This window comes from Galeopterus variegatus, unplaced genomic scaffold, assembly GCF_000696425.1.
Source record: "Galeopterus variegatus unplaced genomic scaffold, G_variegatus-3.0.2 Scaffold1717, whole genome shotgun sequence".
NCBI classification, from domain to species: domain Eukaryota; kingdom Metazoa; phylum Chordata; class Mammalia; order Dermoptera; family Cynocephalidae; genus Galeopterus; species Galeopterus variegatus.
In genome coordinates, this window is record NW_007727828.1 from 121,269 (window position 1) to 147,644 (window position 26,376).

General features: G+C 37.8%; 1 protein-coding gene across 1 annotated transcript in view; it reads left to right on the top strand.

Moving 5' to 3' along the window:
* Positions 1 to 3,804: 3,804 nt before the first annotated feature.
* Positions 3,805 to 26,376, top strand: part of LOC103595216 (contactin-4-like) — a 306,924-nt gene continuing 284,352 nt past the window's right edge. Inside the window, exon 1 of the mRNA XM_008578555.1 lies at positions 3,805 to 3,955. Within this exon, the coding sequence (XP_008576777.1) occupies positions 3,901 to 3,955 (55 nt within the window). The 5' untranslated portion in view covers positions 3,805 to 3,900. The remainder of the gene's footprint in view (positions 3,956 to 26,376) is intronic.

A 26,376-nucleotide genomic window follows, 5' to 3' on the forward strand; every position in this document is an offset into this window, starting at 1 on the left:
ATGATGGCTCTTCACTTTCTTTTAGCTTCCTGGTAAACATAGACTTTTCTGTGACCATGTGGTATAAATGAACACTAAGAGCCCTTGATTAACTAGCTTGTGCTAGTTTCCACGTAAGCCTGTGTTTGCTCACAGTGTTTCTCTTACAAGTGGGAGTGAGATGAGAAGCCCCAGGTTATTATCAGCTTAAAAATATTGAGATGCCCACAATGTATACATATCAAAACATCATGTTGTACACCATGAATATATACAATTTTATTTGTCAATTTAAAAAATAATATAAATTAAAAATATATTTTAAAAAAGCAAAAAAAATATTGAGATTACAATAACAATATCTGTCAATGTATGGTGCTATGTAGTTTTCAAAGAGGTTTCATTTACTTCACCAGGAGGTTTCCTTTGAAACAACCTTCAGAGGAAGGCAGGGTGGTGTAGCACACCCAGGAGCACACAACTAGTTACTACCAGAGCTGTAAATAGAACATGAGCATCCTGGTTCCCTAGATTTCTCGCTTATTTGATTAACTGATGTATAGGCAGCATTCTGCTCATCTTTCAAACCGCAGGGGGAGCTTGTCTCCTTTATGAAGACTTGCAGGCCAGAAAGTTTCCTCCTTCCTTGATAATGGCACAACATATAGCAATTATATGAAATTGTGGGTAACTGCCCCACCGGAGTACGAAGCAGAGATGGTAGTATGTTCACCTCGTTTCTTGTAAGCAGAGGGTGCTTCATACATGGCTGGCTGGTAGGATGGGTGAATGAGAGGAAGCAAAGCGAGAGTTCTGTTTCACTAAGGTCATGTTGCAGACCTTCAGCACCAGATGGCAATTTGGCTTCGTTTGAGTCAAACAGTGTTTAAAAATATTTTAAACTGATTTCCAATATTTAAAACTTGAGAGATTTTCAATATACAATATTATTTTCAACTTTTCTTTGAAATTTTTGCATGCTTCTGCAACCCTGGGTCTGTGCCTTGCATGTCAGTCATTTGAGGAGCACCTGCCCCCTTCAACACAACACCTGTGCTCTCTGGAATGCCAGTGTCTGCCTGCCTGTTTCTCTCTGGGTTATCTGCTTTGTAGCTTTTGGTACATAGAACAAGGAGCTTCTTTTTACCACAGAATTTTCCTGTTTTAAGATTCCTATTCTTAATTATGCTCTGGATTTATCCAAATGAACCTAGTAGGCAGCTACTCATAGGTGGTAGGATTTCTCTCAGTGAACCCTGGAACTGCATCTTTCTATTGCATTTTAGAAATGAAACATGGAGCATAGGTGGAAAAAATGTTTGAATTGATGGGGTAGTCACAGTTTCCCCATATATACCTCCATTCTAAAAATTGGGAATTTCAACTTCAGGTCCACCAAAGCTAACCCTATCTATCTTGTTTTGTGGCAGTTTTTCTGTATTTGCTTTGTTGGGTGTAGTGTAGATTGGAAAATAAATAAAGAACAGGGTCTGGACACTAAGTGACAAGGAGGGACCTCATAAAGCACAGACTTTCCCCTGCCTTCAGGTTTGGTCACGCCCAATCAGAAGCTGTTCTTGTCTTCTCAGTAGCCACAGGGACACATCAGCTCGAATCATGCCCAAGTATTTTTTGGAAGAAAAGAATACGAGGCTTATTTGCTTTATATTCATAATTTAACATGCTTCTCTCTTCTCCTTCAGTAGTACTTTTCCACAAGTGAATTTTGTTTATATTCAGGAGAAGTATTTCCAAATCTCAATGTAATGTCTCTCCTTTCCCACAGATTAAAGGTTGTACAAAACTTAAAAGAAGCAACGGTTCTATTCACTTGTTATTGGACTCGAAACTCCTTTGACCTCAGAAACTGAAGATGAGGTTGCCGTGGGAACTGCTGGTACTGCAGTCATTCATGTTGTGCCTTGCAGGTAAAGTATCATTTTAAAACTTTTTTATTTAAAAATGCCACTGTATTTCACACTAATTCAAAAGTGGGCCTTCATTTTTAGATGGCAATGATAAAATTGTAAGAGTACACACTACTATGACTAACATTTGCTGACACTGTTGAATACACCTTCCTGATGGTCTTTTAGTGGCTCTTTTCAGAGTGTTGTATCCAGAGATAGACATTGATATTTCACCTATCTNTACCAGAGCTGTAAATAGAACATGAGCATCCTGGTTCCCTAGATTTCTCGCTTATTTGATTCACTGATGTATAGGCAGCATTCTGCTCATCTTTCAAACCGCAGGGGGAGCTTGTCTCCTTTATGAAGACTTGCAGGCCAGAAAGTTTACTCCTTCCTTGATAATGGCACAACATATAGCAATTATATGAAATTGTGGGTAACTGCCCCACCGGAGTACGAAGCAGAGATGGTAGTATGTTCACCTCGTTTCTTGTAAGCAGAGGGTGCTTCATACATGGCTGGCTGGTAGGATGGGTGAATGAGAGGAAGCAAAGCGAGAGTTCTGTTTCACTAAGGTCATGTTGCAGACCTTCAGCACCAGATGGCAATTTGGCTTCGTTTGAGTCAAGCAGTGTTTAAAAATATTTTAAACTGATTTCCAATATTTAAAACTTGAGAGATTTTCAACTGATGTATAGGCAGCATTCTGCTCATCTTTCAAACCGCAGGGGGAGCTTGTCTCCTTTATGAAGACTTGCAGGCCAGAAAGTTTCCTCCTTCCTTGATAATGGCACAACATATAGCAATTATATGAAATTGTGGGTAACTGCCCCACCGGAGTACGAAGCAGAGATGGTAGTATGTTCACCTCGTTTCTTGTAAGCAGAGGGTGCTTCATACATGGCTGGCTGGTAGGATGGGTGAATGAGAGGAAGCAAAGCGAGAGTTCTGTTTCACTAAGGTCATGTTGCAGACCTTCAGCACCAGATGGCAATTTGGCTTCGTTTGAGTCAAACAGTGTTTAAAAATATTTTAAACTGATTTCCAATATTTAAAACTTGAGAGATTTTCAATATACAATATTATTTTCAACTTTTCTTTGAAATTTTTGCATGCTTCTGCAACCCTGGGTCTGTGCTTTGCATGTCAGTCATTTGAGGAGCACCTGCCCCCTTCAACACAACACCTGTGCTCTCTGGAATGCCAGTGTCTGCCTGCCTGTTTCTCTCTGGGTTATCTGCTTTGTAGCTTTTGGTACATAGAACAAGGAGCTTCTTTTTACCACAGAATTTTCCTGTTTTAAGATTCCTATTCTTAATTATGCTCTGGATTTATCCAAATGAACCTAGTAGGCAGCTACTCATAGGTGGTAGGATTTCTCTCAGTGAACCCTGGAACTGCATCTTTCTATTGCATTTTAGAAATGAAACATGGAGCATAGGTGGAAAAAATGTTTGAATTGATGGGGTAGTCACAGTTTCCCCATATATACCTCCATTCTAAAAATTGGGAATTTCAACTTCAGGTCCACCAAAGCTAACCCTATCTATCTTGTTTTGTGGCAGTTTTTCTGTATTTGCTTTGTTGGGTGTAGTGTAGATTGGAAAATAAATAAAGAACAGGGTCTGGACACTAAGTGACAAGGAGGGACCTCATAAAGCACAGACTTTCCCCTGCCTTCAGGTTTGGTCACGCCCAATCAGAAGCTGTTCTTGTCTTCTCAGTAGCCACAGGGACACATCAGCTCGAATCATGCCCAAGTATTTTTTGGAAGAAAAGAATACGAGGCTTATTTGCTTTATATTCATAATTTAACATGCTTCTCTCTTCTCCTTCAGTAGTACTTTTCCACAAGTGAATTTTGTTTATATTCAGGAGAAGTATTTCCAAATCTCAATGTAATGTCTCTCCTTTCCCACAGATTAAAGGTTGTACAAAACTTAAAAGAAGCAACGGTTCTATTCACTTGTTATTGGACTCGAAACTCCTTTGACCTCAGAAACTGAAGATGAGGTTGCCGTGGGAACTGCTGGTACTGCAGTCATTCATGTTGTGCCTTGCAGGTAAAGTATCATTTTAAAACTTTTTTATTTAAAAATGCCACTGTATTTCACACTAATTCAAAAGTGGGCCTTCATTTTTAGATGGCAATGATAAAATTGTAAGAGTACACACTACTATGACTAACATTTGCTGACACTGTTGAATACACCTTCCTGATGGTCTTTTAGTGGCTCTTTTCAGAGTGTTGTATCCAGAGATAGACATTGATATTTCACCTATCTATCTGGTCTTTTTAGAGTCGTTTGAGCCATTATTTAGTTTGAAAGTTGTTATTTTTGCTCAGCCTGGTACTCAATTGCACAGAGATATTGTGCAATAAAACTGATGATACAGTCTGGAGTATTGCCCACTTTGATGTCAGTGGATGGAAGTTTATTTGGGTAGCCCTTTCAGTGTTTTTGTTGATATCACTACATCTTTGATACTGACTCTCTTTTTATTTCAATCCACCTATAGTTCAGTAGAATCCAGAAGGCAAGAAGGCAGGTGATTTTTACCATATACTAATGGTCAACTACTAAAAAAGGCTTTAAAAAGTTCGAACATGCTATGTATTGCTTTCTCAGTTTTCTGGAAGATGTGAGCCTGGTCGTTGACATACATAATTCAAACGTATTATTTTTGTATTGTAAGTCCAGCCTGCACTGGGAGTTCGTTTCCAGGCTGAGATGGTGCTTATCTTTCCAGGTCTTTTTGGAATGAGTCTAGTTGACCTGCTTTGTTATTCAGAGTGTCAAGTCCAAGAGGGACACCTGGGATATATTTGCATTTTTACAATGTGAAACAAAAATGACGTTTGGATCACCATTACTTTGAATTATGTATTAATTCAATAATACTACTGAGTACCTTGCAGTGATCCAGCCCTATACTGCTATCTGGGAGACATAGCTACTGCTCTCTTAGAGCTCAATTAGCTGAGTTCTGTAGCTACTGACAGCTTGTTAAACAGATTATTTGCACATGTTATAAAATCAAAGGTAGTAATGATAGTATCAACATTTATGGATCGCTTATTCCATGTCAGGTACCGTGCCAAGCACTTGGTGTACTTTGTCTCATTTTATTCCCCCATAACCCATAGGAGATATGTATTTACTACTTCCTTTTACTCTAATCACTATTAACATTAATGTTATTACTGAGGCATCAAGAAGTTGAGAAACTCACCCAAGGTCACAAAACCAGTAAGTGGCAGAGCTAAGTTTCAAACATAAGCAGACTGTAGATTTGACCGTCATCTCTACAGTTTTTTAGCTGTCTTGTTGATTTGACCAGTTCATGGTTGCAAATTTATTCTTGAAATTTTGGTTTTCATTCTTCCTGTGTTTTTCTAAATGTAAACCCTCACTTATAAATCTTTTAGTACTCTACCTTCAAATTCCAAACTTCTTGTCTTAGTTGAGTTCACTACATCCTCGCTATTCCATGATCATGAACATTTTGGTATCTCTTTTAGAGATATTATTTATCTCCTTCATCTGGTCAGAACTTAAATCTTCTCTGCAGCAATATGTCCCAGGCTCTAGTTCCTCAGTTGCTTTTCTCTGGCACCTTCACCCTCCTAAAGGACTCAACTGAGACTCTCTAGTTTTAACTTTCCATAATGACTCTGGTATAAACATATGCTTTAAGTTATAACACAATGCTTCGATTTCTCAGTATTTTGCTATGGCAATGTGTTTATTTAACTCAACGCACTGAGTAGGTTTCAAGAGATTAAAGAGTTGAAAATAAAAGGAAGCCATTAATCTCTTCAATTGTATTTTGAAAAATTTGGAATTTTCACCTAAAGTGTGTACCTGTATCATTTTTATTCACTTAGGTTTTTGTAGGTAATCAGCATATTTATTGTTTTTGTGAGCCTTTTTTGTGAACTGTTTTACATGGCATTAATATTCCCTTGCCGTATACTTCCTTCAGCGTAGGTAGAGTCAAGTTTTAATTAATGTTTTTGTTTTCTTATTTATGTTGATTTCATTAATTTACATAGCACTCAACACTCTGAATTTCGAACAGATTCCTTTAACTTCTTTTACTACCCATTCTTTTCCTTTTGTGTATTATCCATAACTTTTCTATTCTTCCTTACTCTTAGATTTCTCAGTGAATTTTTGGCAAGGAAAGTATTTATGCCTATTATGCTTACCATAATTAGTCAATCTCACATACGCCTTTTCCCGATCTTTCACCACAAATAAGATAGAGGCTTCAAATATATAAGTAGGCTAAGCCTGCAAGGGATACATCCTCCAAGTTTTGATGATTATTTGAGGGCATTGATTAGTTATTTATAGCACAATGGGAATGTGCTCTTTTGCCAAATGCTAGATTCAGTGTTTGGCAATAATTTTCACCTAGAAAGAAAAAAAAAAGATCACCGATGTCAGTAGTGTAAAAATGTAATCACTGCAAAAATCGCTTTACTATTCTCCTTAACCATTTTAAACCTGGGACCATAAAATCCTACCACCTAAAAGAGCAAGGAAGCTAGCAAATGAGTGAAACATTTTTGAAGTAGTAAAAATTTACAATAAAATAGGGAATGCTGCTGACTGTGGAACACTGAAAAAAAACTGTTCTGCTAAGATACCAACCAGTGCCCAGCTCTAATCCTGTGTGCCAGGTCTCTCTGTTTTTTGAGATTTTTGTGCATATTGTATGAATTCTTTAGCACTGCCGTAATGTTAATGAATAAAGTTCAAATTATTTTTGAAAACTAAAAGTCTTGTACAAAGCAAGCCAAATGGTCTGCAGGCTAGATGCAGTTCCTAGTCCACCACTTTGCAAACTTTATTTCACACATTTGGCTTTCCTTTGATATTAGACATGATGTCAACTACACTTAGAATTTAGGGCCTTTGTACTATCTCTTACTTTTGTCCAGAGTGCCCTTTCCTTTAAACATCCCCGTGACTTTCCCTCTAACCTTCTTTAGATCTGTGCTAGATCTCTGACCTAGTTGGTAAGGCTTTTCCTGATCATAGTAAATAAATTAAAATAGCAATATTCCCTTTTAGCAGCATCTTCTACTCTTCTTGCTTAATTTTTCTTCTGAGCTCTTATCCATATCTGACTATTGATATATTTTGTTTGCTTGTTATTATGCAAAATGTCTTTCCCCTTTAGACTGTAAACTTTATTAGGAACAATATTTCTGTCCTTTAGTTCACTACTGTATCCCCAGCATCTGGAAAATGCCTAGCCCATAGCACCATTCAATAAATATGTGTCGAATGAATGAATGCTGCATCCTGGCCAGTCATGAGAGATAGCGAGAGCAGATCTCCCATTTCAAGCTGTACTGTGGACTCAAGGAATTTTGTAGTCACCTTTATGGTAACTCACTGAACTGGCCACCAATGAGGCTAATCCATACAAATCATTTTTAATTAGATTTAAATATCTAAGTTATTAAAATTGGTTTGTTATACCTTGAACTCTATATCAGTTACACTTCGTATAACACCCCCTTGTCCATTTCTAACTTTAAATGCAGCTGGGATATACTGTTCCGTTTCAGTATTTTTCTGCCTGAAGTCTTTCTCTGAAGTCACAACCGTGGGGAACTATGAGATGTTGACCCCATTCTTGGGGGCAGCCCTCAGCCAATGGAGCATGGGAGTCAATAGATAAATGCCTTAGTCTCCTGTCCTTTGGAAAGACAGTTCTCAGTTACATTATACAGTTCCTTAGAGGTCCCCAGCAGGATTGAGCTCACAGCAGCTCCTTCTATTTTTTTTTTTGTTCTTTACTTCAGCTTCCTGGCATCACCTTCCAAATAAACTATCTTTTCTGAAGTCCTTCTCTTGGCCTCCACTTTTGGTGGAATTCAAACCACATACACACATCATTTAAGAGCAGAGAAGCAGCCTAGGATTGGTCATGTCAATAACTAGGAAGAAACCAGACAGGAAACATAGCTTTGACAGATTACTGAAGAGTTGACTGTGTATGTAGATCCATATATATGTATGTATGTATGTGTTACACAAATACATGTACACATACCACTGTATGGTTATGTCTGTAAACATCTGGGTCCTGCAACTAGATAGTTTTACTCTTATTACTATTTCCTAGTTTTATTGTTAACCAGATGTTGAGCAAGTCATTTTGCCACTCTGTGATTCAATTTATACCTCTGTACAATGAAGGGATTGAACAGATGGTCTCGAAAGTCTTTTCAACTCTAAAAATTTACAATTCTATCTTTATACATGGTTTGAGAGGCAGATATGTATGCTGATAGGGTTAGAAATAAGCCTGGAATTTTATTCAACTAATATGAAATTTCACGGAGGTCATATGCCTTACCATGTGTTACTGATTTTGTTCACATTGGCAACATTTGAAAGAAAGAATAAAATGGCTGTCCATATGTTCATGTGCAGCAAGAGGCATGAAGACACTTAAAAACTCTCAGTGAATGACTGCAAAAATGTATGCTTGATGCATTCTCAGTTGATCTTGGTTTCTGGGAGGCTAAATTTATCCCAATCTCTGTGGTGTAGTTTACCAACTTCAGCAATAATCTCTTTTTGAGATAGTGCATCCTCTCCAAATGCAAGCATTTTGTTGATTTGCTTACAAAATCTATGCCATTGTGACAAATGCATCTTGGGGTAAGCAGTGGAGAAAAGGTCCTGTATAATTCATGGGAGACATATTCTAAGATTGGTGAGTATTCAGAAAAAGTGGAGCAAGGAGGAGCCCTGGGGTAAATAGTCAATCACAGGGATGTAGCTTGAATCTGTGACAGAAGCAGATACAAACCAAAAGCCAATACCTCCATTCAGAGCATACAGAAAAAATGTTCAGTAGACTTCAGAAGGTATTTTAGGCTCAAGAAGTATCTTATCACTAAGACTGGAGTAGGCTGTCCATGCTTTTGGCTTATTCTAGGGTCTGAAAACACAAATACAAAATAAGAGTTGCCAGAATTTTTTGATGTTGGTGAGAGACCCCAATGAGCGCAATTTTTCCACTTAAAACATTCCAGCAAAGCACAGGACCAGCCCTGAGACCTGCTCCCTTTTTCACGATGTCTGTATATATCCACCAGGATGGACAACACAGAAGTTAGTTTCAAGGCTTGACCTCACACACAGCTAAATATGTCAGTTCCCAAAATTGTCATATTTTTCCCCGGAATAAATAGAAAAACAGGCAACATTTAAATAATGCACGCTTCTAAACAGATATTAAGCCTAGTATTGCCTCTGTTCTTGCAGAAGTAATAAATATTCAATTAAGACCAAAAGAGAGTTGAATAAATGTCAGTTTTCATTTAGTTACTGCAAAGCACAGTTTTATAGTGACTTCTCTTACTGTATCATTTCTCTAAGAAATTAGTTTGCCAGTACATTTAGAATCATGCTGACTGAAGCCAAAGTGTAGATTTTCTGTTTCCTCTGTGCTCTCTCATAACAATGCCATGAAATGAAACCCAAGTGGTAGAAAGATTTAGCCAAGAAGAGAGCTAATAACTACAAGAAAAAGCAATGACACCAGTGATGCAAATTCAGGAAGAGAATAGGGGAAGTATGTACAGATAATAATAAATAGCAAATGAAAACTTCTTTTCAATATCAATTTGTGTTTTAATGCATTTCACAGTGGCAAAATATTAATCAGCAATGAAGATGTTGAGGTAAATAGAGAAACTTGCAGTTATTGTATATCCCCAGAGGCATGGACATATAGTAGAAGGCATACAAACCAAAAGTCATTAGAAATATTCAACTTAAGACTTCTCCTGAAGAAAAATCATTAATGACTTCATTAGATATGCTCAGCCAAGCTGGATGATGTCTTAACTATAAATAAAACTCCCTTACTGATAGAGTTTAGGACATATTGTATCTAAAAAAAAAAAAGATGGTAGGACTCTGTTGAATGATGAAAATTAGGAAGGAGGGAAAAAAACAGAGAAGTGAAAATCTAACATTATATGCACTTAATATCAGCTTGTATGATAATTCTCTGTTTAAATAGGAGGTCAGTGATGCTGCCTCAAAGCTTGAGGATGGTGGGTATAGGAATAGCTTGTGGCATTTTGTACCATGCTAAAAATGCCACCTGGAGACATGGCAGAGCTGGTAGTTAAAAGCATGGTCTCTGAAATTGCATAGATAGGTCTTCCACTTATTAGCTGTGTGACCAAGGTATGTCATCTCCCTAAGTCATGGGGTGCTTTTTTTCCCCAAAATATTTTAACATTTACTTTTTACGTATTTTGGGGGTACAGGAGGTTGTTTCAGTACAGGCATACACTGCAAAATAACACTATTAACGTTGTCTGGGTGTCTGAGAATTACAATCCTGTGTATGTTCTTTGCGGTTGGTACATGGTCTGATACTTAGAAAACACCAGTTAGTGAGAGCTATTATTTACTGAGTCATTTAGCATGTATTCTATAACCTGCCAGTACTGATCTTTAAGAATATAGCTTAGTTTTAAGTTAAGTACAGTTTCTGTCATGGTGGTGGTGATGATGATGGTGGTGATGATGATGATGATGATGATGATGATGATGATGATGCCAATATGTTGCTTAGAATGCTAGTTTCTGGCCCATTTTCAGTGATTGAAGGATATATAACAGAATTTATAGCCTATCTGTTGCCCATTCCCCACTTTTTTGCAACGTGACCTCATCTGTACAATGCAGAAATGATAGTAAATACTTATGAATAATAAATACCTAAACTGGTTAAGCTTGTACTGTATATATGTGTGTGTTTGTGTATCTGTAGAGCACTCAAGAAGGTGCCTGCCTTAGAATATGGAATAATAAGTGTCAGTTGCTGTTAATATCATCATTAGCAGCAGCAGCAGCAAACTGCAGTGGGCATCATAGGTTTTCATGTTGGTGACAGCCAGAACATTTAGGGCCTGTCTCCTGGCAGCAAGGCACCTAGGACAGGTACTAATTCAAGACATCCATCTGTGGGGCCTGGCATTGGGAATGAGCTTGGAGGTGTCTATAATGGGGCACACAGAAATTAATCAAGTAGCAAGAGGATAGGGGTTCTAAACAGAGATGGATCCTAGGGTTCAAAATGTTGAAGATCTTTAAAAATGCATTTTACAAAAACAGAAACAACATAATGAAAGGAGCACGTAGAAGCCCTTAATGTTACTGTGATGGAGCATGCTGGAGCTCAGAGACTCCCTTTTGTACCATATCCTTCCTTTCTTCACTCCTAATCTCCCTTGGTGATTTTAACCAGATATTTCACCTGGATGGAGAACTTCGTTAGATTGAGGATATGGCTCCACCCTACCCTAGTAATGCCCGTAATTTGTTTAGAACTTGTCAGTCTATAAAATATTTGCTGACCAGTCTAAGAAGGCTCTAGGGGTTAGAGGTAACTTCAATAATGATAGAGTAAAAATTTATGGGGCATTTATGTGCCAGATACAGCACCATATTATGCATGCCACATCCCATTTAACCTCACAACAACACTCTGAGAGGGGTATTATCCTCATTTCATAGATGAGATGTTACCTGACCTGCTTAAGAAACGAGCTTATACAAGTCCAAGGCAGCCTTTGAACTTGGGTCTGTCCAGCTCCAAAGCCTGGGCTTTTAAATGTTATGCTGTGATATCTTTTGAAATACCTGTCTTCATGGAGCTTCCCATCTTGTAAAACACTATGAACAAGTGGTTCTCAAAATGTAGTCTATGGACCAGAAGTATTGGTATCACTTGGTAACTTATTAGAAATAAAGGTTCTTGAGCCCCAGCCCAGATATATGGGATTATGCACTCTGCAGGTGGGGTGGTCTGCATTTTAACAAGACTGCCAGGGGATTCTGACCCTTATTAAAGGTTGAGAACCACACCAAACTCTCTTGAAATGCAAGTAAGGCAGAAATTGTCATTATGCCGATTTAACATATGAGAATCTCTTTGGTAAGTAATGTGCTCAAGGTTATATGGCTGGCCTCAATGGCAAAATGGGAATCTAGGCTTTCTGATTCATCATGCAGAGATTTACTTTTTGCCCTAGTGTATATACTACCTTTTTACCCAAGTCAGCCTGGCTTTCAGAGCACCTGAAATCATTAAATACCTGATGATATAAAAGCAAGAACTTTTTATGTTGAAGAGGTGTCCTGAGTATTGAAATAATTTATTTTTCCTGAAAAGCCTTGTTTCACTGCTTGTGAACCACCAACAAGTGTGATATCGATCTGTGTCCTATTTCCATTTTATGATATAATGATTGCAGAAGAGATGATATTCCTTAATTTTAAAAGGAAACGGAAATATGTTGTAGAATCTTTGGATAGTAGAAAACAAAGGTGTCCACTGAGCATACAAATAGAGTACAATTACTCATCATTTTGGTAAACAGTAATATACATGTGTTATTAGGTATGAGTTCTACACTTTGGGAGATAAAAGAAAAATGCTTTCATATTTTTCAAAACCCCTAGTGGATTGCTGGGTTGCTTTGTGCCGTCTCAGACTAATCAAGAATACTTTCCCTGAAGGAAAATAACATTATTTTGTTTTGGAAAGAATTGATTCCAAGGGAAAGAGCTCACCTCTTCAGATCTCAATTGAGACATTTCCAAGGTTTTCATTTCTACAGTGGCCACAAACAAAATCACCTCTAAACATTTTTAAATTATGCCAAAACTAGCTACATATGGCTATTGAGCATTTGAAATATGAGTAGTCCAAACTGAGTGATCAAAATGTGAATTAGTTTTCTAGGGATGCTGTGACAAATTACCACAAATTGGGTAACTTAAAAGAACAGAAATTTTTATCTCATAGTTCTTGAGGCTAGAAGTCTGAAATCAAGGTGTCAGAAAAGCAGAGCTCCTCTGAGACTCTGGGCAGAATCCTGCCTTGACTCTTTTTAGCTTGTGGTGGCATCCTTGGCTTTCTTTGGCTTGTAGACACATCACTCCAAATCTCTGCCTCCATCTTTACACCTTCTTTCCTGTGTCTGCAGCTCTTTCTTCCCTCAGATGTTGAATGTAAAGTACCTCATTAGTAAGTTTTTATTACTAATTAATTTATATTGGTTATATTTAGAAAATTATACAATTGGTTAAATCAAACAATAAGTTAATTTTTCTGTCTTTTTACTTCTTTAAAAAAGTGGGTACTAGAAGATTTAAAATTATATGTCCCTTATTTCCAGTGGACAGCATTGCTTTAGAAGATAAAGGAGCTGGGCTGGCCCGGTGGCGCACTGCGATAGTGCGCCACTTGGGAAGCGCGGCGGCGCTCCCGCCGAGGGTTCGGATCCCACATACAGACCGGTTCCCGCTCACTGGCTGAGCAAGGCGCGGGAGCAACACTGAGGGTTGCGATCCCGTTGCCGGTCCCGGTCCGGTACGGGGGCGACACTGAGAGTTGCGATCTGTTGCCGGACACGGAAAAAGACAAAAAAAGAAAAAGAAGAAGAAGATAAAGGAGCTGACCTCAAAGGTCTTTTATGTTTAACTTTAGCTGAAAAATAATTCCCTCCTTTTCTTGTCTCTGTAGAAATAGAAACTCAGGCTGGTAGCCCTGACCTTCATTAGGAAGTTGATTAGGGCCCAGGTGAAGAGGGCAGAGAGACATAAATGTAAATCTGCTAGGGTGCTGACTCAAAAAATGGGGTAAATTTTTCCTTTATCACAACCCCTCTGAGATGCTTTAATAGAGAGGAAAGAATGTCAAAGTCTTGCATCTAGCAAAAACTGTGAACCAGTGAAGACCAGGGTGTTTTCCAAAGAACCTCTTAATTTCACTGACCAAAATAGAAATAATTTGTACACAATTGTTCATAGAAATATTCATAATAGCCAAAAAGTGGGAACAACCTAAACATCCATCAGCTGATGAATGAATAAACAAAATGTTGCAGACCCATACAATGAAATATTATTGAGCCATAAAAAGGAATAAAGCACTGATATTACAACATGATGAACCTTGAAAATATTATACTAAGTGAATAATGCCAGACACAAAGGCCACATATTGTATTATTCCATTTATATGAAATGTCCAGAATAGGCAAACTCATGGACACAGAATGTAGATTAGTGTTTTCCCAGAGCAGCAGGTGGAAGAGAATAGGGAATGACTACTATTGGGTATGTGGTCTCTTTTTAGGGTGATGATAATATTCTGGAATTAGTGGTGATGGTTGCACAATGTTGTGAATATACTAAAAACCACCTACCTGTACATTTTAAAAGGTTGAGTTGTATGAATTATATCTCAATAAAAAATAATTAAATCCTCTGAAGAAAAAAGAAAGGAAGTATTACTGTCTCCTGAGAGACACTATCTGCTGTCAGAAAGTCAGAGATACTTAGGGCCACCTTCCCTCATATATGGTAAACAGGATTACAGAATTATAGACCAATCCCAACTCTCCTATTTTATAGACAAGTTAGTTGTCTAGTGGCATAATCAGAACCCATGTTTCCCTAACTCTAATCCCAATCTCTCTTCCACTACTCTGTTATAGAGCCTTCCAGTTGTAACTTTTGTCATAATATGTCCGGGGTGGTAGGTCGTCTGTCTCTCTACCCCAACATCCAAAGTGCAGCTTCTTTAGTAAGAGAAAAGGAATAAAGCACAAACTTCCCTCGGAGAGTGAATTCTTTGACTTAATTCACCTGAGGTGTGATATTGGATTCCATCCCAAAAGCAGGAGAGGGGAGACTTCCCTAGGGGGAAGGAAGGCATCGTGTTGTGAGGGGGTTCTTGAAGAGGCAGGATCGGTATCCTCAGGAAGCAGGACATCTTTTCATTTCCACTTCTCTGTACCAAACCCCCTGATGGCCAAAATTAAAAATCCGTATGGAGTCCGTGATTAAACATCTCCCTATCTGAGGGTTATGTCCCAGATCAATGCTTTAAAAATAGTTTTGGTATAAAAAGAGAAGGCAGTTTTGTACAGAAAGTATATCTGAAGAAAACAAGAGGTCAGATATATGTGAAAGGTCTGAAGGCAGCAGTGCATATGATGCTTGAACTACTTAAGCAGCAAAAAGAAACAAAATATCAGTGTAAACTCCCTAGTTTCAGCTACAGTATATTGTGTCCATGTATGTGACATCTATACCAGAAAGAGATTAATACAACTAGAAATTCATTCCTCTTGTTGGTGTGGAAACAAATGTCAAAACAAACAACTCAGGATACACTTGAGATACAGAAGAAAGCATTACTCTACTTTTTTCTCAGGGTCTTTGAAGATCTAGCCAATGGTTGGTATAACAACCCTTTGCAGCAAATATGTTACTTCAACACTCATATATTCACAGATTGTCAAAATTCTACTCTTATCCAATCCCTCCTTCTCTTTGGAAAGATGAAAGAACTGAAGAACGAAATGATGAACTTATTTGTCCAAGTTCACATGATTGCTTTCAGAGCAAGGATCAAATATTGAGACTATTTGATTTACTTTTGTTAGAAGAGTAATAATTTTTTCCTGATTTGTATTTGATAATTGTTTTCTTGTTACATCATAACATGTCTAAACTCTATTTATATAAGTGGTCATAAATTTCGTCACAAAAGATGTTTTAGTCCAAAGTTTTTGATTGTCTTTGTCAATTGTTTTTAGATAGGGGTTCCAGAGAACTTGGCTAGTAATGCCCTAAAGCCTTTTGATACAGTGGCAAATAATATTTGAAGAAGAGATTAGTTTCCTAAATTTAGAACTTTTGATTCCTTTGAAAATATTTCCATACGTCATCTATTATTTTATTAATTTTTTTGATAACAATTTAATAAAGCATCTACTATGTTCTATGTACTGACAGATATTAGACATACAAAGATATTTGTGACTTAGTCCATGGGCTTAAGAATCTTGAAGGCTGAAATAATTTGTTTTAAATTTATGTGTTCTGCCAGATTTAAGTGAAAACTCTAAGCAAAATACAGTGTTCCTGTCAATGAATCATAGTGTTGCAATATCAGAATCTACTGCCTTGGTACAGTTTATAGTAGATAAGATTATGATCCTGGGGCTGAGACAAATCTGGGTTCAAAATCTACCTCTAAATATAGTTGCTAAGTAATATCAGCTTGAGAAAGTTGTGTAATTCTCTGAGAAAGTAGATATAAAATATTTAGGACAGTGACTGACCTACAATCAGGGCTTAATAATAATGTCTGTTGCACTTATTTATTAATAATATAAAGGCATAGCCTTCTTTCCTCTTTACCACTGAGTCCCAATGCAAGCATGACACTTCCATCTGCGTTACCTTCAGTGGATCCTGAATTATATAGTAGAAATAAAGAAAAAAGAAAATAGTAGGAGTGGCAGGGAAAAAAAGAATGCCACCTGGCCTTTCTATCATGGATAAAACCAGGTAGGCAGGTCAAAAGTGATGGTGTTTAGTTTTGCTGTAAAGACGACTAAGAATGGAGCAGGTCACAACTTCCTTCACTCTCAAATAAGGGTTTACACTTAAAGAGGAGGAAAAAAACAAGATTGATTGCTATTTCTTTTATCTAAGTATATTATTCTCAGGATAAATCTGTATCTTCTTGTCTCTATAGACAGATAGACAGATGCAAGCAAATGTATTTAAGCACTTTTTCTGTATTTTTACCCAGTCCACTGGGCTATCTGTTAATATTTGAATTACAGAATTTTAGAAATGGAGAAAAATACTATATCACCCATCTGATATTTTATCATTAATTATGAATAATTATTATTTTACCTGATTTTTCATGTTTCTTAATATCAAAACATGACTTGGAGTTCTAAGCAACTTTTTCATTAGTGATGACGGTAATTATAATAGTAAAAACAACAATTATTGTCCTAATTCCTCTCTCCTAAATGCTTTAAATATGTAATTTATATTGGGCTCAGAGCAGCCCTAATATGGCTAATAATGTCACCACTGTATTATGGATGGGGTAACTAAATTGGGTTAAGTGGCTGAAGATCATGCAAATAGGGTTTCACCAACACCAGATATCATCCACCTATTTTTGTCCTGGTCAACATCAGCCTCAGATCTTAGCATGTTCCTTCTAGAGAAACACTCTTTAGCCTTATAGTCTCCTGTGCATAAACTGAACCTATCTGTCTTTACTAAGGCCTCTCCCGCGTAGCCCCTCATCAGCTTCCTCTCCGGTTATTGATTTGCTACATTGCTGTGGAGAAAAGTAGATTAAACTGTGTAGATGCTACCTCCCAAAGTTACTTTATTTCTTGTATGTAACCACAATATGGCAATTTCTGCTTTCCCTCCAAGGAGACATCTGTCCCCAAACTCCCAACCTTTTATCCCTTTGAATTGTTACCTTATGCTGGCCAGCCACAAAAAAAAAAAAAAGGATACTTACTGAATTGTTAATTTGTTTTCTCTCTACCTGCTACAGTAATATTTGTTATCTCTCCCTCGTTCTTTCTCCCTCTTTCTTTCCCTCCTTTGCTTTCTCAGACTAATTATATCTTAGCTTAGAATACAGATTTATAGCTAACAAAATTGTCTTTAAACACACCTTCAAACTCTAACTGTTCGCTTCCCTCTCAGTTGAAATGAGTAAACTTTTAATATATTTGTTTAAAATTCACTAGAGTAATATATTCACATATGACATGTACTTCATGTATACTATCTTCTGTGCTTCTGTAAAGAAGAGTGTGAAATTCTCTAACAAAGTCTTACCCATAGGAAAAAAATATCCTGCCCCCCCACCCCATGGGAATTATGATAATTCAAAGGACAAAGCAAAACCAAAATAAATTCGCATCTCTGAGCAAGAGAGTAAATAATAAAAATGCAGCAATATTTGTCAGGGTCAACAGTTTTTGCCAGAACCTGATGTGATACTCTCCATAGAATTTCACTGAAAAGTTATGAACTACTGATAAGACAGGCGAATATGATTTGCACACAAGTGATCTTTGTAAAATAAAAATTGTCAAGTGAAAATAAATTCTCTCCTATCCTCTTTTTTCTCTTCAGCAGTGTTCTTGGACACTCTCTTCGGGAATGTTCTTCTCCCTAGTGTTGTGATATTTGCCCAAAAACTTTGGTTTTAATATAATATTTATCTAACTAGATATAGTCAGATTTGAAGTAGATGCTCTAGATTTCTTGTATTTCCCTTAAGATTCCAACTACCTGCTGTATTCAGTTGCATTTAAAATGAAGGAAAGGAAAGGAGTTTATTAATTGCATTTTACAATTGTTCATAGATTTCATGTTACTTAAACTTGATCCCCAACTTAGGAAATAAATTAAAAAGTAAATAAGTATATGTTTGGTTCAGTGATTAAAATTAAGTCTTGAATTTTGGTCTTCACCTTTTTTTGATGTAAATGTAATAGAAACCCAAGGAATCTAGAAATATATTTGCCTATTTGCCACCTGCTAGCTTTATCTCATTGAGCAAATCACTCTACCACTCAGAGTTTCAGATTCTGTGTGTAAATCAAAATGAGATGGAACCCAAGTGAGTTTTTCAGGCCAGTGTTTCCCAAAATTTTATCATCATTTATTTTTGTGTTATCTATTATACTGCCTGTATTAGTATTCAATTCAATTTTTTATTAACACCATTTTTTTAATCTAAAGGAACTTTATCATGGCACTATCATTTGTTATAAATAATTTTTTTAAAAGCCATAAAAATAAATACTATGGAAACAAATGTGTTAATGTCTGGCTTGTCCTCAGAAGACTTAGATCCTGAGCCCTGATATCTCTGCACAAAAATAAGACTGTCAGATATTAAAGACGTCTTAAAGACATGCTGGCACCAACTGAGACTTTCTTTTTAGTTCAATCAGAAGAACTCAAAAGACAATTGATTCAAAGAGGAATGATTTATTCTCAAATAGTCAGTAGTGCTTAATGCTTTCTCTGTACAGTCTAATAATTGTCTCACATACCAGTGTTATGCATCCCACATTTTGGGAAATGCTAATGTAGAGAGGAGACATCTTCCAGCCCTAAAAAAATGGATGCTGTAATGCCCGAACATAATATATCAAATGCACCGTAGCAATAATGATTCAGATGAATCTCATTTTTATATGTAATCACTTTTTCTTTCTGCATTATTTTGCATATAAGTAAATGTTTGTTATATTTTTGAACTCATATACTATGTAAAAGTTGTTCTAAATCAGTTTGGGGCTAATGCATGTAACAATATTGTTGCCTTTATGATTCAATTTGATGACATTCCAAATCTTTCTAAGTAGTAGGACAGTAGCCCATCTTGTTACCTACTTCTCCCCATCCAGAATATCATACAACGAGTGGCATAAAGGAGCCAGACTAACCCCTGAACTGGAGCCCTGGAACAGGGACAGCATGGCATATAATGATTTTGTTATGACTGGAGGCCCCTTAAGCATGTCGCATTTTGACAGAATGCTGAGTGGTTGTGGCATTACGAGTGGGAGATTTAACACAGAAACCATTCTAAAGGTCTTAGGAGTCCAGCTGGCTCTTAAAAAACATGAGTTGTGAGTTCCCTTAGTTTTAGTGCCTTATTTTGAACATTCTTTAAAGTGTCTTTTTGTTCACTGATCTGTTAAAGCGCTGTCTTGTTTCTGGTTTTAGCCATCCATTGCTATTATCATAATAAGTCTAGTGTTTCAAAAGCGTATGTCTAGAAGTGAAGTTCCTTCTTAGGCAGGGCTACTCAAGCTGTTCCGTCCCCCCATAAAAGTAATATCTGAATTGTGAAGATGTTAGAAGAATGTGAGGGTCATACTCAACTCTTTTATTCCCCCGTAAAATAGTAATAAACATTTATTCTCATGCAACCTTTTTGGGTCAGGAATGTGGGAACAGCTCAGTTGGATGGTTCTGACTCAGGGTCCCCTCAGGAAGTTGCAATCAGATGTCACTTGGGGCTACAGTTGCTGAAGGCTTGATTGAGGATGGAGTATCCACTTTCATGTTGGCTCAGTTACATCTATGACTGGCAAGTACATGCTCGCTGTTGGTTTGAGGCCTCTGTTCCTTATCACATGGAGCTCCCGTATGGCTGCTTGAGTATCCTCATGGGATGACCCCTGGCTTTCCCCAGAGCAAATGATCCACAGAAAAAGCAGGAGGAAGTCACAGTGCCTTGTTGCAGGAGTCATTTCCACAGTATTCTATTGGTTATAAGTGAGTTATTATATTTTGCCCACACTCAAGGGAACAGAATTAAGCTCCATCTTTTGAGAGGGGGAGTGTCAAAAAAATGTATAACTAATTTACAAGGACCATAATCTACTGCTCTTCCTCTCCTTTGCTTCCATTCTGGGCCAAACTATCATCAATTCTTACCTAGAAGACATGAAACAATTCTGCCTCATTTTCTCCTTGTCCTCACTCTGCTTTTACTCTTCTGCACTTTTTTTTTGTCTTTTTTTTTTGTCTTTTTTCCGTGTCCGGCAACAGATCGCAACCCTCAGTGTTGCCCCCATACCGGACCGGGGACCAGCAACAGGATCGCAACCCTCGGTGTTGCTCCCACGCCTCGCTCAGCCAGTGAGCGGGAACCGGTCTGTATGTGGGATCCGAACCCTCGGGTGGGAGCACCGCCGCGCTTCCCAAGTGGCACACTATCCAGTGCGCCACCGGGCCGGCCCTTTTTTTTGTCTTTTTCGTGACCGGTAAGGGGATCACAACCCTTGGCTTGGTTTCGCCCGCACCGTGCTCAGCCAGTGAGTGCACCAGCTAGTCCCACATAGGATCCGAACCCGCAGCAGGAGCATTGCTGCGCTCCCAGCCCCGCACTCTCCCAAGTGCACCATGGGGCCGGCCCTCTTCTGCATTTCTAACCCATTCTCCCTGTAGCAGCCCAAGTGATTATTTGAAAACAAATATATCATATGACTTTTCTTCTTAACTTTGAGTCACTTACCATCACACCTGGAATAAAATTTAGATGCCTTTTCACTGTCAGTAACATCCTACATGATTTGGTCCTTGCCTCCTTCTCTAACATCTCATGCAATTCTCTCCTTAGCTCCTCAGATGTTCAAACCTTATTTCCATTACTAAATCTTGTCAATCTCCTCCTGTCCCAGGGCCTTCACATGTACTGCTCACTCTGTCTTGAGTGCTCTTTCCCTTTCCCCTTGCCTTTCTATCACTGGCTTTATCCTTTGGATTTCTGTGTGAATACCTCTCCATCAGAGAAACTTTTCCTGATAAAACTAAGTTAGCACTCTATCCCTGTCTTCTTATTTCTTAAGAGGGGGAAAAAAAGCTTTATTAGGGCCAGCCCGGTGGCGCACTGCTACAGTGCGCCGCTTGGGAGTGCGGCGGCGCTCCCGCTGAGGGTTCAGATCCCACATACAGACCAGCCGCTCACTGGCTGAGCGAGGTGCGGGCGCAACACCGAGGGTTGTGATCCCGTTGCCGGCCCCGGTCCGGTACGGGCGTGACACTGAGGGTTGCGATCTGTTGCAGGTCACGAAAAAAGACAAAAAGGAAAAAAAAAAAAAGCTTTATTAAAGTATAATTGACATACAATAAACGGTACAAATTCAAGTTTGCACTTAGATCAATTTTGATGTATGTATACAGCTGTGAAACCATTACCACAATCAGAAAAGTGAACATATCACCCCAAAGATGTAGAAAATAATGGTGGATGCTCTTTTTGAAGGATGATGGGGAATCTTTTGAGGGAAATATGCTTAGACCATCACCACAGTAATTCTTACAATCTATAATTGCTCATTGCCCTTGTCTCAGTTTATAATAACTCATTTGTGTGTCTCACCATCTAGACTGTGAGCTCCACGTGAAGGGAAAATGTATCTGTAGAGTTCATTGCTACATCTTTATGAGCACATTGCCTGGAAACTCGTAGATAGATGTTCAATACATTTTTTTAAATAAATGAACAATTAGCCATTTAATCAGCTGACAAGTGCATTGTTGAGGCAGTTGGGAGTGTCAGGGAGATTTGAGTGAGGTTGGTGCTATGGTAGCTGTTTTTTGAAGGACAGATTTGTGACTGTTAAAAAATCAGTCTTAAAACAAATAACACAATTAAAAAATGGACAAAGGAGCTGAATAGACATTTTTCAAAGGAAGACATACAGATGGCCAACTGGTACTTGAGAAAATTCTCAACATCATTAATCATCAAAGAAATGCAAATTAAAACTATGTTGAGGTACCATTGCACCCCAGTTAGACTGGCCATTATCAAAAAGACTGAGAATAACAAATGCTGGTGAGGATGCAGAGAAAGGGGAACTCTCCTACACTGCGGGTAGGACTGTAAATTAGTATGGACAGTATGGAAAACAGTATGGAGATTTCTCAAAAAACTACAGATAGATACACCATATGAGCCAGCAATCCCACTTCTGGGTGTATATCCAAAGGAATGAAAATCATTACATCAAAGGGATACCTGCACTCCCATATTCATCACAGCTCTATTTACAATAGCCAAGATATGGAACCAACCTAAGTGTCCATCAATGGATGACTGGATAAGGAAAATGTGGTCTATATATGCAATGGAATACTACTCAGCAAAAAAAAAAAGAAAAAAAAAGAAATTCTGCCATTAGCAGCAACATCGATGAACTTGGAGAAAATTATGTTAAGTGAAATAAGCCAGACACAGAGAGAAAATGTTCTCACTCGTAAGTGGGAGCTAAGAGAGAAAGAAGGAAGGAAAGACAACAGTGATGTGTTGGACTTGCAGAGGGAGAGAACAAACGTAGTGTTGCCCAGGGAGTGGCAGGGAGAGGTTGGATAGGGGATAAGGGAGATAATTGCAATTTGAGGTGGTGGCATGCTGATAGTATTGATCCAGTCATCACATCTTGGGCACAGGTGCTGATGGTCAGCTCTGTGCCCCATGATTATGTAAAATCAATACAAATTAAAAAAGAATAAAATAAAGTAAAAGCAGCCTCTGAATCTGGGCAGAGAGAATGAGGTGTACATTTCTAAGTTATAAACAAAGAAAAACAAGATTACAATTTAGCTCTCATGTAAGGGGAGGTAAAGAAAAGTGAGTGTTGAATGTCGTATGTAGTAGTCTGGTCTTTATTTCAGTAGAGAATGTGAAGCAATCATTGAGGGTTTTTTAGCCTGGCCCTGACTTTTTATTGTCCTGGCTTTGCCTCAGTATGATGAATATGGCACGGATAAATAAGAAAACATATGTGAGTATCTTAGAAATCTTTGCTTTGCCTATCGTGGCCTGATTTATATGACTTCTAATAAAAAAGAAAAGTTAGGAAAATACAAATATAATTCAAATTACGTGTTTTAACTTCTCTAAAACTAAAGAGAGGGTTGGTTTAACCATTATCTGGTCTATTCATGATTGTTTTATTTTTAATGTTTTCGTAGGCTTAGAAATGCTCACACAGATGTTAGGGAATATATTTGGTATGCAACAAAATAGATCCCTGGTGCACATTTATTTTGAATTTATTACATTGTACTGAAGGGTTGTAATCAAGTAACTGTGTACTGAGGAGAGAAGTGGTGTTACGTTGGGAATTCTGAATTTGAATTGGATATCTTTGAGCATATTTCTCTCCTTTACCAGCCCTAATTGGAGCATACGAGGGTGCTTCAATAAGCTTGAGGAAAAATGGAAATGAAAGATAATATAAATCTTTCCATGAACTTTTTGAACTCTTCATATGTAGTATCTATTCAACCCATTCTCTGAACTCACATGTTGGATTTTTCACACAATTTTAATACACACAGATACAAAAGAGAAAATATTTGGCACATACATTTTCTGAATGTATGGAAACATCTATTTTATGTATCAATCACAGTATGATTGCCCAACTCTGTTGATATCATTTTTATGTTTTGGTGGTTGTTGACTGACTAATAGCAAGGAGAATGGTGGCTAATGAGGAAATAGCATGACAGCAGAATGCATGTAAATAGTCAGCTCCAATAATACCTGTCATTTGTTCATTCAGTATGAACTATATGACAAGCCCACTACATAATGAATGTACCTTTCTTAATCTTCCCAATTATCTTGATAGGTAGACACACTGAGATTATATCGGTTTAACAGATGAGAAAACTGAGGCCTATGTATAATTTCCCATGGTAACATCACTGAAAAGTGGCAGAGTTGCAATTGAAACTTGAGTTCATGGCATCTGAAATGATCATGCAATGGTTATTGATCTTTTTTTGCCATAGCCCAGACCTAAATGTGTTGAAAATATTTTAGGGAAGATAATATGTGTGTTCATGGATTTATTTCATCTGGCTTCTGGATTGAATGATTAAAGCCAGTTTTGCCTTGTGGCTAAAAGTATGTAATGAAAAACTAATAATTTGTTATGAGGAATAGAAGTAGAGACTATGTCACTATTATCATCACCATCTGAAGTAGTCAAATGTATTGCATTTCCTGTGATGTCCCATTCAGTTCCAAGCAGTTATACTTGTATTTATATAAAGTTATATATTCCAATAAATATTGCAGCCTTGCAAGAATTGCATTATTTTTACATAAGTAGGTATTTTCAGACAGTTTCATTATTTGTGTATTTCAAAAATATAGTAACTTGAAGATCTTGAACTTATTTAGGAACAGCATACATATTGAGCTGCCTGAAAATCTATTGGCATATATTCAAGACAAATTTTACAAGCAGGAGATTATTTTGGAAGCACAATGCATCACTTTGCTTACATAGGTTTTGGCTCTTAGTCTGGCATTTTATTGGAGAGCTATGTTTTCTTGGAGTAATGTTGAACAGAGAAACTATTAACTTTTAACAATTTGAAATGTAACTGATTAAGATCCCTCAAGGCCAGATCTATGCACAAGGTACACACATATCTATTGATTCCATGAAAACATAGAAATTCTTTGCTTTTTGTAAATAGATATCTGGTAGAGTATTATTTTCCCCGGAGTATCTGGTTGATCAGGGTATAATAAGATGGATGTTGGAGAGTTCTTGATGGATCTTGAAGAGTTCTTTTTATTAGATCTGAAGAGTGTGTGTGTGTGTGTGTACCTGTGTGTAATTGTATATCTGTATATGTTTGCATTGAGAGTAGTTTTTTTCTTAGTCATTTTCAGAGATAAATGTGCTAAATTTTGTGTATTTCTTGCCTCTGATTCCAGTCTATTAGTGGAAACAATTGATATGTATCCATAACTGGAAAAGTCATAGCCTCTATAGAGAAGTAATATTTATCAAATTAGTCACAGTTCCCTTTCACATTGAGTATGAGATTGGCCAGGTAAAATATACAACCACAGGTGTGATCTGAGTTATACATTAAGGGGAATAGTACATCCCTTGATTGTGACACTATACTCTCTTTAAGTATCTTAAGATTTTTTTTTTTCTGACCGGTAAGGAATCGCAAGCCTCGGCACGGTGTGGTCTGCACCACACCCAGCCAGTGAGCGCACCGGCCATCCCTGTATAGGATCCAAACCCGCGGCCTCGGAGCTCCCAGCGCTGCACTCTCCCAAGTGAGCCACAGGGCTGGCCCAGTGTCTTAAGGTTTTAATGGCATATTTTTATTAGCCCCTTCAAAATGTTGACCAATAGTATGCGATTTATTAAGTATCTCTGATGCATTCTTTCTGTTAATCACCAAATTTGATGTAAGTTCTATGGTAAAATGACTTGTTTTGACATTTTAAAGATGATATTGTCTACAGCTATCATGCCAGTTAGGTCCCATCTGAGTTCATATGTATCTCATAGGCTTTAAGACAAATTCCACAATCACACTTCATGGAATAGAGAGTTAGGATTACTGGGAAACGTATATAGGTCAAAATTTAACAAAGAGTAGAGAAGTCAGAGATCCTATAATTCTCCACATCCCACCTAAGGGTGTGTCGAGGCTTGGCTGCCTTGAGCCTGTGATGAGGATCTGTGTTCTTGTCAGGGGTTCCTTCTCCCCAAAGTCTACCTTGCCAGTGAAGGATAAGCAGACATTTGGGTACCAGCACCTGGAGACCTTCAGGTTCTGCAGGATATTATAGTATCCTTTGCTTGGAGGAGGAATCTTCTGGTTGCATGATAAGCTGAGCTTGGATGCAGACCTTCCTACTTAGAGAGGGTGGCATGGCCCCCATCCTAGCTGCCGTGTTGTTCAGGGCACACAGATGAGCTCCCAGGGATATTTTCAGACAGTCCTGCTCATTTAAACTACAAGAGTAGATTTACGTGATCCCTGAGCAGGCAAGTATAACATTTTCTCAAAGTTGATCACCTGTTAGACAGTCTCATCATTTAGTGGAAGACTCACTGTAATCACCATGAGAATTATTTATCATCATCTGTTGTATGTGGGTGGCACTGCACTAATGCTGGGTAAAACAAATGAAGCTGTCATGATTTTTTCTTCTAGTAGTTTATGAGATGGATGACATCATTCTCAAAGTCTACACTTTGTGAATAAAAAATAGA